This window comes from Populus alba, chromosome 18 (genome assembly GCF_005239225.2).
Source record: "Populus alba chromosome 18, ASM523922v2, whole genome shotgun sequence".
NCBI classification, from domain to species: Eukaryota; Viridiplantae; Streptophyta; class Magnoliopsida; order Malpighiales; family Salicaceae; genus Populus; species Populus alba.
In genome coordinates, this window is record NC_133301.1 from 11,379,031 (window position 1) to 11,391,583 (window position 12,553).

At 30.7% G+C, this 12,553-nt stretch overlaps 1 protein-coding gene and 1 pseudogene across 1 annotated transcript; both read left to right on the forward strand.

The window, feature by feature from the left end:
* The first annotated feature begins 1,496 nt into the window (after nucleotides 1–1,496).
* On the forward strand, nucleotides 1,497–6,495 carry LOC118051691 (4-coumarate--CoA ligase 2-like; annotated as a pseudogene).
* A 3,499-nt stretch (nucleotides 6,496–9,994) lies between these two features.
* Nucleotides 9,995–12,175, forward strand: LOC118051674 (uncharacterized). The gene is made up of 6 exons (XM_035062404.1): nucleotides 9,995–10,463; nucleotides 10,531–10,730; nucleotides 10,847–10,965; nucleotides 11,211–11,310; nucleotides 11,398–11,590; nucleotides 11,691–12,175. The coding sequence occupies exons 1-6, from the start codon at nucleotides 9,995–9,997 to the stop codon at nucleotides 12,173–12,175; spliced, it is 1,566 nt and encodes a 521-aa protein (XP_034918295.1).
* The last annotated feature ends 378 nt before the right edge of the window (nucleotides 12,176–12,553 follow it).

The following is a 12,553-nucleotide window of genomic DNA, read 5'->3' on the forward strand; positions in this document are numbered from 1 at the left end:
CGAGTTCTCATTATAGTTTTTTTCTTCTTTTAAATATAGAGTAATTGTTCATTAATTAGTTCATATATTATTAATTGGCAAGGTGCATATGTAAAAGCCTTCCCTTGCTCTCAGGCAGCTCTATGTTTAACACGTGGAAGTAATGTGGACTTGGGGGCACCATATTCTTTTCTAAACTAACAAAAAAGAAGGTTAATATATTATTTTAAACGTTTTAGAACAAGTGTTGCCTTTTCAATATCATGAGTTTGAGTCGTTCTATTTGATTTATAATAAATATAAATGACTTGTTATTTATGTTTATTTTTTTAAAAAAAATATAGGAGGAAAACTAAAATGAGTTAAACATGTGAGCATCCTTTAAACTCACGTGCTTGGCTCCTAATCAAACTCAATTGAACATTTTTTTACTTGGTAATTTTGGTTTTTTATGCTTTTTAATTTTTTTTCAAGTCTACAATTTAGAATAAAAATTTTTATTTAATTTTATCTTTCAGTATTAAGTTAATTAATGATAAATTATTTTTTATATTTTTTATTATATAATAAAATAAAAAATTAAATCAACAAACTAGAGTCCATAATCTGGGTCGCATGTATGTCTGGTTGACTAAATATATATTAATCAATAAGCCGGGTTGGAATTTTTTGGCACTTTTTTTTATATCTTTTTTTATTACAATTCTATTATTTAATATGAGATTTTTATTAAATTTTATAATTTAGTATTGAGTTGTTAATAAACTAATTTTAATAATTTTTATTATATAATAAAATAAAAAATTAATTCAACAATGGTATTGATAACTTAGATTGTGAGATTGATATACTAACTAAATATTAATTAAAGAGTTAAATAAAAATTTTTCAAGTTTAAATTATTATACTAACTAAGTTTAATATCAATACTACTTTCTTTTTTTTTTTTTTTGGTCTAACATAAAATGAAAGCTTGAGCCGATAAACTAATGTGTGTATTTATTTATGTATACACACATTTTTTTCGTTTTCTGTTGTTTGTATTTGATTGTCTTTTATCTTTACCTTTTTTTTTCTCGGTGGTTAGTTTCTTAAAGAGGGGATATATTGTGGCCATCGGAGGAGGTGAGAGGCGGTGTCTATCATTACCAGCATAATGCCCATCCATCTCCGGCTGATTAAAGGACAAGGTGGTGGTAGGTGTCATCCTACTTGGCATATGGGTGTTGTCTTCCAGTCAAAAAACGTAACATGCGCACGCACCTACTTCACCTATTATACTCCTCACTCACCGATCTCCATTTTCTACTATTTTTTTAAAAGAATTCAAATTAGGCGATCAAAAAGATTATGATAAAAAACATCTTTAAAATCCTATCCTATAACACATGGCAACCAATTTATTGGAGCCCCAATATATATATATATATATATATATATATAGTAAAATTCCCATCAACTCCCTCTCACCAGTTCTATCCTCTATCATCACCTCCTTATATATCACCTCAACCTAGAGGCAAAACCAAACACTTACCTTCTTTGCTTCCAAAAAAAAACAGAAAAAAAATCTCTCTTTCATTTCTCTCTCTTTCCAAACATGGAGGCCAATAAGGATCAAGCAAAAGAATTCATTTTCAGGTCCAAACTCCCTGATATCTATATCGCAAACCACCTCCCTTTACACACTTACTGCTTCGAAAAGCTTTCCCAATTCAAAGACAACCCTTGCTTGATCAATGGCCCTACCGGTGATATCTACACTTATGCGGATGTTGAGCTCACATCACGCAAAGTTGCCTCTGGCCTCTACAGGTTAGGCCTCCAACAAGGCGATGTTATATTGCTCTTGCTCCAAAACTCGCCAGAATTTGTTTTTGCATTTCTTGGAGCGTCGTTCATTGGCGCTATTAGCTCAACTGGAAACCCTTTTTATACTTCAGCTGAGATCGCAAAACAAGCAACAGCTTCAAAGGCAAAGCTGATAATAACACAAGCAGCTTTCGCCGAGAAAGTGCAACAGTTTGCTCAAGAAAACGACCATGTTAAGATAATGACCATCGATTCTCTTACAGACAACTGCTTGCATTTCTCGGAGTTGACAAGCTCTGATGAGAATGAAATCCCTGCTGTCAAGATTAAGCCTGATGATGTCGTGGCACTCCCTTATTCGTCAGGGACTACAGGTCTCCCTAAAGGTGTCATGTTGACTCATAAAGGGCTTGTTACTAGTGTGGCACAACAAGTTGATGGAGAGAACCCTAATCTCTATTTTCACGAGAGGGATGTGATTCTTTGTGTGCTGCCTTTGTTCCACATCTATTCACTCAATTCCGTATTCCTTTGTGGGCTAAGAGCTGGTTCAGCAATTTTGCTTATGCAAAAATTCGAGACGGTCGCATTAATGGACCTTGTACAGAAATATAAGGTGACAATTGCTCCACTCGTGCCCCCTATCTTTCTGGCAATTGCAAAAAGTCCAGTCGTTGATCAGTATGATCTTTCTTCGATCCGGACAGTCCTGTCTGGCGCAGCACCGATGGGGAAAGAGCTTGAGGATACAGTCAGGGCTAAGCTGCCTAATGCTAAACTTGGACAGGTATATAGTTATATCATATATTACGATAATTATATCATGGATTATCGTTCATATATGTATAATTTCTTTTCTAGGTCCACACCACATCACAAGAAAAAAATTATAAATAACTCTTGGATTACAATGTTTTTTTATATAATATTTAGTTTGTTTCAGGATATTTAAGATTTGGTGCTAGATTTGATAATTTTATATGGTGCTCAAGCTGAAATTATAGAATACTTACAACATAAGAAAGATATATAGACACAAAAATAATAGACAAAAAATCATATCAGATGATAAGACTTCCTTTTCTTTTTTCATTTTTTAAGATTTGTTTTTTATTTTCTATATATATATATTTTTTAAAGATAGGGTAGGAAAATTAATAATCCCACTAAAGTTATCAACCACAAATAGCTTTGGCATGGCCACACTTCAACATCCTGTAAATTAATGGTGGCACTTGAAGAAATTAATTGCTGGGGCCTGGGGGTCATGGGCGAATAAACTAATCAATCACAAGGACATGCAACTCTTCGTTTTCCCATTGACGCACTCCAAGTTCATATGCGTAGGGATATGGAATGACAGAGGCAGGGCCCGTGATAGCAATGTGCTTAGCTTTTGCAAAGGAACCCTTTGAGGTTAAATCTGGCGCCTGTGGGACTGTTGTTAGAAATGCAGAGATGAAGATTGTCGACCCGGAAACCGGTGACTCCCAGCCGCGAAATAAAGCCGGCGAGATTTGCATTAGGGGTAGCCAAATAATGAAAGGTACGCATTTCTACCATTTTTCTATAACGTTTCCTTGCTTCGTTGCATGTTGTCATCGTGAATATTAATTAATGTTCAACAGGATTAAAAATCTGGGAGAGCCAAGAATTTTTTTTTTTTATTATTTCTATAGTAGTAAAGTATAACACTTGAAGCAGTTCAAATAATTTTATCCTTTCAGGGTGGAAAATGGATTTATTTTTTTTAAAGTAAAACCTTTCTAAGCGACGAAATCTCATGTACCACACAACTTTAAAGAAAAAGTCATGAAAGTCTCCATCGATTTGGGAGTAATTACGTTAAAATAAAATAGACTCCTCTAGTTTATTTGCACGTTAAAGTATATATGCTTGCGATTTGCAAATGAGAAGCATGACCCTACCGACGTTAATTGAAACGAAAACGTTAGGTACAACGTTCTCACCAACCCTTTGTACCATAGTTTTGAAGTTTGACCTGCTCTAATCGTCGATTTGAAATCCGATTGATTGAAAGCTGAAACTAGACTAGGCTGAGGAAGAAAAATAATTAAGTTGATTTGATGGGTTAACCCGATAAAATTAGATGAAAAACTTGATTGTAATTTGTTAATTTATTTTTTTTATTAAAATAATATTATTTTAATTTAAAAAAAATTAACCCAATTAAAATCTAGAATCTAAATTTGTTATGAGGCTGGCTATCGGCCAGGTTCTAAAAAACTATGTTTTGTAGGGTATGGTTTCATAAACTGGGGACCTTTTTTAATTTTTCAACCGTTTAGATAATTATAATTGGATTACTGAATTAAGCCGTAAAATTCAGACATATACATACTTATCAATTAATTATTTTATTAAAAATTCCCTGTTTTCCCCTAGCTATCAAAAGATTATTTTTGGGTGTGGGTCCATTTATACCAATTAGTAGATAAGAGGGACATATAGACCACTGTCTAATGTCCACCACTGACCATGTTATGCATGGCTGCTAGGGCGGCTTTTCTCATGAAGTTGTCCAAAACAGCTTTCAAGTCTTTATTCAAGTTATGGGTTATGTTTTTAAAAATGATGGGCCGTAGTTCTTACTCCACCTATTTTTTTTTTTCATAGAGAATTTAGTGGTACAAGTTTTACAAAATTTTGATTTATTTTTACTTTAAAATAAATTATTTTTATAGTTTTTGTATGGTTTTGATATATTGATATTAAAAATAAATTAAAAAATATTTTTAAATAAAAAATATTTTAGAAAGGCAGAAAGTTACTACTATAATCACCCCCTTAATTCGTTTCACGCTTTTCTACGTCCCGAAAATTTAACATTGTTTTAGTAAACCTGTATATTTTATGAACTACGCATGCCGAGCGGGAATATTTTCCTTTGTGAGATGATCCATGAGTACAGAAACTCTTCCTTTGTGAGATGATCCATGAGTACAGAAACTCTTCTTTCAACTAGAAAATAATAACTCCTGATTACTAATTAATTACAGTGTTTTTTTAGTAAAAACTAAAAAGAGAAGGATCAGGGTGAACATGATTATGCGGAAATGTAGCCTGCTTATTTTAATTACTTACTGGTGTGTATTTGGGTTTGAGTTCCCACGTTGGTTTAATTTAAAAATATTTTTTAAAAAATTAAATTATTTATTAATTTTTTTTAGTATTTTTAGATTATTTTGATGTAATGATTGTTAAAAATAATTTTTTTAAAATAATTTTAAAAAAGAATCATTATTATAATAAAAAAAATCTTAAATAAGTGCAACGAACAGATATAAAGAAACATTATAAAGAAAGTTAAACCAAATATATTGATGTCGTCCCATGAAGTCATTTTTACTAAGAAAGATTAAGTCGTGATGGTACTGTAACAAGTGCAAATTTAAAACTTGGTAAATTCAGTGAACAAGTTTACCTAAGATAAGAAAAAGAAAAGAAATTAATTAATGGGAAGTAAAAGAAAAGCATTTGAAAGGAAATGTTTTTTTTTTTTTTGTAAAAAAAAGGAAACAATAATTTAATTAATATTCCCCTAAAAAAGAATAATATGATTGCTTTTTGGTAGGTTATCTAAATGATCCTGAGGCACTGAAAGGACGATAGACAAAGATGGATGGTTGCACACGGGTGATATTGGATACATTGATGAAGATGAACTCTTTATCGTGGATCGTTTGAAGGAATTGATCAAATACAAAGGTTTTCAAGTAGCACCTGCTGAGCTTGAAGCAATGTTAATTGCTCATCCCGGCATCTCTGATGCTGCTGTAGTACCGTAAGTTCTTATTTTACGTATTTGTTTATTAAATAATGTGTACATATTCAACGAGTTCTCGTATATAATTCTCGTATTATTTTCTAGGTAGTTTCCATTAATTACCGTCTATCTATTTATCTATAATTAGTAACATTTCTTTAAATTTTTGGGTGTTTCAGCATGAAAGATGAAGCTGCCGGAGAGGTTCCGGTTGCTTTTTGTGGTGCGATCAAATGGTTCCAAGATCACCGAGGATGAAATCAAACAATATATCTCAAAACAGGTACTAACATTTGATAAATCAATTAATATATACTTTCGGGTCTGATGATTTAGCACACATTTATCCCTTACAGTCTTTCTGGATTATGCAGTACACATTTTGATGATTAAATTGGTGTGATGATTTACTGTATAGGTGATCTTTTATAAGAGAATTGGTCGGGTTTTCTTCACGGAGGCCATCCCCAAGGCCCATCGGGAAAAATCTTGAGAAAGGACCTCAGAGCAAGGGTTTCTGCCGGTGATATTCCACATCAGATTCCTAATATGCAAAACCAGCATTAGTTTGAAGTTCAGAGGCAAAATGGATCTGATGTGTTTTTCTTTTCTTAGCGGCCTCCAAAAGGGTTTCAAAAGGGAGAGGAGAAATATGTTAACTTGAAGATTTCACAGCCTTCAATGTTCAGTTGTTGCTATCGACCTATGATGCTCGGTGAATAGAAAAATAGGCTTTGCATTAATTAACGGAAACTAGCTTTTGCAAAGTCAAACCATTTTTATTAGCAAAATCTACTATTCTGTGTCTAAATAATAAATATGTAAAAATTCTAATTATAAATCAAAACATTTATGTAACCATTAATTAAATAAAAAAAAAAACTATATCTATTATTAAATAAAAAAAAATATTAACGTGTCTATTTTGCTCGCTTTGGTAGGGGTCAAATAACTTGTTTTTTAATATAAAAAATAAATATATAAATGTTGTTGACATAAAATAATATAATTATGAATAAAAAAAACCAGACCTAAACTATGATGCTTGGTGAATAGAAGAATGGGCTTTGCATTAATTAATGGAGGCTAGCGTTGCAAAGTTTAAATAATAAATATGCAAGTGTCTACAACGTTTTTTTTTTTTTATATATATATATAAAAATTCTAATTACAAATCAAAAAATTTATGCAACCATTTAATTAAATAAATAAAAAATACTATATTTGTCAATAAACAAGTGAATAGAAGAATGAGCTTTGTACTAATTAATGGAGGCTAGCGTTGCAAAGTCAAACCACTCTTATTAGCAAATTTACTATTCAGTGTCTAACTAATGAATATGCAAATTTCTCCAACATTTTTTTATATAAAAATTCTAATTATAAATCAAAATATTTATGCAACATTTAATTAAATAAATAAATAAACTAATATTTGTCAATAAATAAAAAAAATATTAACATAAGTTTTTTCTAATGCAAAAAAAATGAATATGTAGGTGTTGTTAACACTTTTTTTTTGACATAAAAAAATATAACCATGAATAGAAAAATCAGTGTTACATATAATAAAATAAAGTGATGATCATATATATATTAATAATATAAAAAAATGTTAATGCAACACCATAACTAAGATCTTAAGTTAATTTTTAACACAGTAGAAAAATAGAACTATGTCGCTAGTGTGCTTCACTATATATCATGACTCTCTTAATTAAGAGGGTGTTTATCATTGTGGTCCAACTATATTTTTTTAAGATTTTTGAATGTTTTTTGGCTTCAATTATTTTTTTTGTGTTTTTAAGTCTTTTTGATTTGATGATGTCAAAAAATAAATTTTAAAAAATAAAAATAAAATATTATCTTGATACATTTTCAAGCGAAAAGTATTTTGAAAAACAATCTTTACCATACTCCCAACAAGCACTAAGAAATATAATGACACTATTTATGCTAAACGAAATAAATCTTTTAATTTATGAACCAATAAACTGAGAAAGACAGCTAATGTCATTTAAATTCTCAAAATAAAAAGATAATTATTATCATAAAAGTAAAAGATGGATGAGTATGATATTTTTACCCTCAACTTTTCTTTGAAGCACATGCTATTTTTTTTTGGTCTTAAAAGATCACATTTTCTTACTTAGAATACATCATTTTTATTTTTAAAAATTAATTTTATTTGTATAAAACACAAGAAAAATAAAATTATAGATGAATTAAAATGTTCTCTTTTAAACATTAAATACATACAAAATTATTAAAAATACAACCACTATTTAAATTCTATATACATAAGCTAAAAAAATTAAAGAGAAGAGGTATTAATCTAAATATAAAATTAAAAAGAGGTGTGTGTGTGTGTGTGTAATATATTATATATATGTCTTAAAAGAGGTTGTATATCTATCTTATTTTTTTTAATTGACACCTCTTTTAATTGACCAGTCCATGCCCGGGTCGACCCACCGGGCCGGTCCGGGTTTTAAAACTATGGTGCTATATATCATTTTCCCTAAAATTTAAATTGTTAAACTAAATAAAAAAATTATATTTTTATCTTAGAAAAAATTATTGACACATATATTTGAATAAATACCCATATCCCAATCACATTTACAATGGGGTTAATTTGAGAAAACTTTTATGGTGTTGAAGGAACTTTAGGATCATCTTGAGAAAAAAAATAAAATTTATAACCTATAAAAAAAAGATAAGAATATTTTTTATTTATAATTTGTCTTTCATACTTGTATCTCTTTATTTCTTTAAAATAAATTCAAAAGAGTAACTAATGACATTCTATCAGTTATTTTTTTGGAAACACTTAAAAAAATAAAGACAAACACAAGAAAGAGAGAGAAAATAAAAATCCATAAATCCATAAAAAAATGATAAGAATATTTTTGATAAATGATTTCTCTCTCCTACTTGTATCTTTTTATTTCTTTAAAATGAGTTTAAGGAGTAATTAATAAGATGCTACTAGTTACTTCATAGGCATTATAAAATTAGTCTTAATTTGTATTTTTTTAAAAAATGTTTAGTATGAAACTAGCCTTGATACTTGCATTTCGATGTGGGGCTAAACTACTTATTTTGCTAAAAAACGATGTTCAACTATTGTAAGCATGTTTTAAAAAAAAAAAAGAAAAATGTGCGACTCAAGTTATAGATCCGACTGGGTCAAATAAGATGACTTTATTTTAACTAGATGAAAAAAATAAAAAAATAATAATTGATGGATCAAATTTTTTTAAAAAATGATTAGAATAACATGGGGAAAAAGTATTTTTTTTTTTCAAAAGAAAACAAACTATGTATTTCAATTCATAGCTCATTAAATATGGAAGAACAAAATAAGATAAAAAAAATAACATAAAAAACTGTTCCTTGTTAACTCAAGAAAACTGAATCATGATTGCTAATAATTAACCATGGCATCATGGGCGGAGCCTTGTACAAGGCTAAGAAGGGTTGTAGCCCAGGTTAAAAAAAAATGAATGGTCCACTTTTCCTTTTAAGTTTTCAACAGCCGTGGTATACTTCACTTTTCTTATATTGCAAACCTAATGTCTCACTTTTCCTTCCCATGTAAATTAATCACTAGCCAGCCGCCACTTTGCTTTCCTAACAATATTAATTAATTAGCCACCCACCTTTCCGCAAGTTGCAATACTAATTACTTATTATATTTTATAGTAAATTTATCTAAATATTAAATAATTAATTAGTTTACATGTCTTCTAAATAACTTGGGGTTTTATCTATTTTTCTTCTTAACAATTTACAATTTTAGCTTGGTTTTTGAAGAAGAATCTATACAAAGAGCCGCAAGAGTGTAAAATCATCAGGTAAGAATTTACAAACCATGACTTTTCATTTTGAATTCAATGTTTCACATTCATTACAGTAGATTGTTAATGGAGTAAACAATAGATTGTACCCTAGAAATTGATGCATGTTAACACACTAATAGTCTAGTACTAATAATTTACTGGTTATTTCAAAGTTAAGTTCTTCAAATCTCCCAGTAGTTTGCATCACTATTTTATCCTTGTATATTCTGCATTTTATGAATATTTTATTGTGGCATTAGTATCTTTTAATCTTGCACATGATTTCCCTAATCCCTTTTACTTGAATAGGTTATAAATTATAATGGAAAATCAAGGAAACAAGAGAGGAAAAACTATGTTTTCATTCTTTAAACCAAACGAACAAACATCAACCAGTAAAGGACATTCTCCTTCCAATGTTGATCTGTCAAATCGTAGTGAACAACCCCCTTTCAAATCTCAAAGAGTTGAAATTGATGTTAATATTCTTGAACGAGATCCTGGGTTATGAATTCCAGTGTGGAAACATTCTATTAATCAACAAGATGAAATTAGAAGAGCTTATATCAAAATGGGTCCATATCAACCTAAGTTAGCAGAGTATCCAAGGACTGAATCAGGGAGACAGTATCGTCAATTTCAATACACTTGGTTTGATCAATTACCTTGGCTAGAGTACTCTCCATCAAAGGATGCAGTATTTTGTTTTCCATGCTTTATCTTTGAAAACAAAGTGCCTCGTCATCTCACATTCACCACTGAAGGCTTTAGAAGTTGGAAGAGGGTTAATGATGGGGTCAGATGTGCACTTTTGATGCATGTGGGAAGTCCGACTTCACCACATCATAATGCTGTGAAATCTGCTGAAGATTTAATGAAAGTAAGTAGACATATTGATAAAGTGTTGAATGCACAAACTGTTGAAGAAGTTCAGAAAAATCGGTTGAGACTTATGACAACAATTGAAAGTGTTCGATGGCTTAGCTTACAAGCATGTGCATTTAGAGGTCATGATGAATCTTCAGCTTCTAATAATCGAGGTACTTTTTTTGGAGATGATAAGACTTATGGGGAGACTAAATGTTGACATTGATGATGTTGTCTTAGAAAAAGCTTCGAAAAATGCAAAGTATACCTCGCCGACTATTCAAAAAGAGATTTTGCATAATGCTGCGAACAAAGTGAGGAAAAAGATTTGTGAAGAAGTTAGAGATGCAAAGTTTTGTATTTTGGTTGATGAAGCCAAAGATGCATCAAATAAAGAACAAATGGCTATTGTTTTGAGATTTGTTGACGTTCAGGGATTTGTACGAGAGCGTTTTTTTTAGTATTGTGCATGTTTCAGATACTACTTCTTCAACACTTAAAAAAGAAATTTGTGATGTGCTCACTCGATATAACTTGCATATTTTCAATATGCGAGGTCAAGGGTATGATGGTGCTAGCAATATGCGTGGCGCATGGAATGGATTACAAGCTTTATTTCTTAGAGATTGTCCTTATGCATATTATGTACATTGCTTTGCTCACCGACTACAACTGGCATTAGTTGCAGCAGCTGGAAATGAGATTTCTATTTGGTTATTTTTCTAAAAATTGACAACCATTATCAACCTTATTTGTGCTTCTCCCAAACGTCATACCGAGTTACAATATGCTCAGGCTATAGAAATTGCACATATGGTAGCTACTGGAGAACGTGAGACTGGTAGAGGGGCTAATCAAATTGGTAATTTACATCGAAGTAGAACTACTCGCTGGAGCTCTCATTTTGATTATATTTGCAGCTTAATAGACATGTATGATGCAACTATTACTGTACTTGAAAGTATGGTTCAAGAAGGATCTTCTAATTCTATACGTGGAGAAGCTGGTGGTTGTTTGATTGTGATGAAATCTTTTGAATTTATATTCATCTTATATTTGATGCATAAAATAATGGGGATTACTGATTTACTTTGTCGAGCTTTGCAGCAAAAATCTCTTGATATCTTAAATGCAATGGATCTTGTATCAACTACTAAAGTATTGCTTCAAGCTTTGAGAGATGCCGGATTTGATCTTCTCCTTGCAAATGTGCAATTTGTTTGCACAAAATATGAGATTGACATACCACATATGAATGCTTCGTATAAAAAGGCTACAGGTCGTTCATGTCAACAACAAGGTTCAGTGACAGTGTACCAGCATTATCATTATGATATATTTAACTCAACAATAGATTTTTCAGTTGGAAGAAATTAAATTCTAGATTCAGTGATGGACAGTCGAACTCCTTGTACTTAGCTCTGCTTTAGAACCTAAAGACAACTTTAAATCATTTAAAGTCGATGCTATTTACAAGCTTGCTGAGAAATTTTATCCTGAAGATTTCAATGAACAAGAGATGTATTATTTGAGATCTCAGCTAGAGCATTATCAGATTGATGTGATTCATCATGAGAGCTTTCAGAATATGTCTACCATTTCTGAATTATGTCGAGGATTAGCTGAAACAAATAAGTCGCAACACTATCATTTGATTGACAGGTTGATTCGTCTTGTTTTGACTTTGCCTATTTCCATTGCCACTACAGAGCGGGCATTTTCAGCTATGAAACATGTTAAAACTATGCTTCGCAATAAAATGGAAGAGGAGTTCTCAGCAGATTCTATGATGATTTACATTGAACGAGAGCTTGTTGAAGATATTGATTCGGATTCGATCATAGATGAATTCTATTCTACAAAACATCGAAGGGTGCAACTTTGATAGTGTAATTTATTTTTATTTTGAATTTTATGTACTTTAAATTTTATTTTTTATATATTTTATGTTATGTATTTGAATTAAAACTTTATTGTTAACTTGACAAATTTATATATCCAAGTGAATGATTGATCTTAAAAAATAATTTGTGTATTTATATCATAGCCCAGGATAAGAAAAATTCCTGGCTCCGCCCTTGCATGGCATGATGTGGAGTTTATCCACACCTTCCATAAATTTTCACTATCATGTTTGGCAATTTGACTAGAAAAATATTCTGTCAGTATGTACTATATTATTTCATCGAAACATATTTTATCAATAGATTCACAAACAAAAAAAGATCATTAGAAAACTACTCCTCTATAAAAACAAAATCCT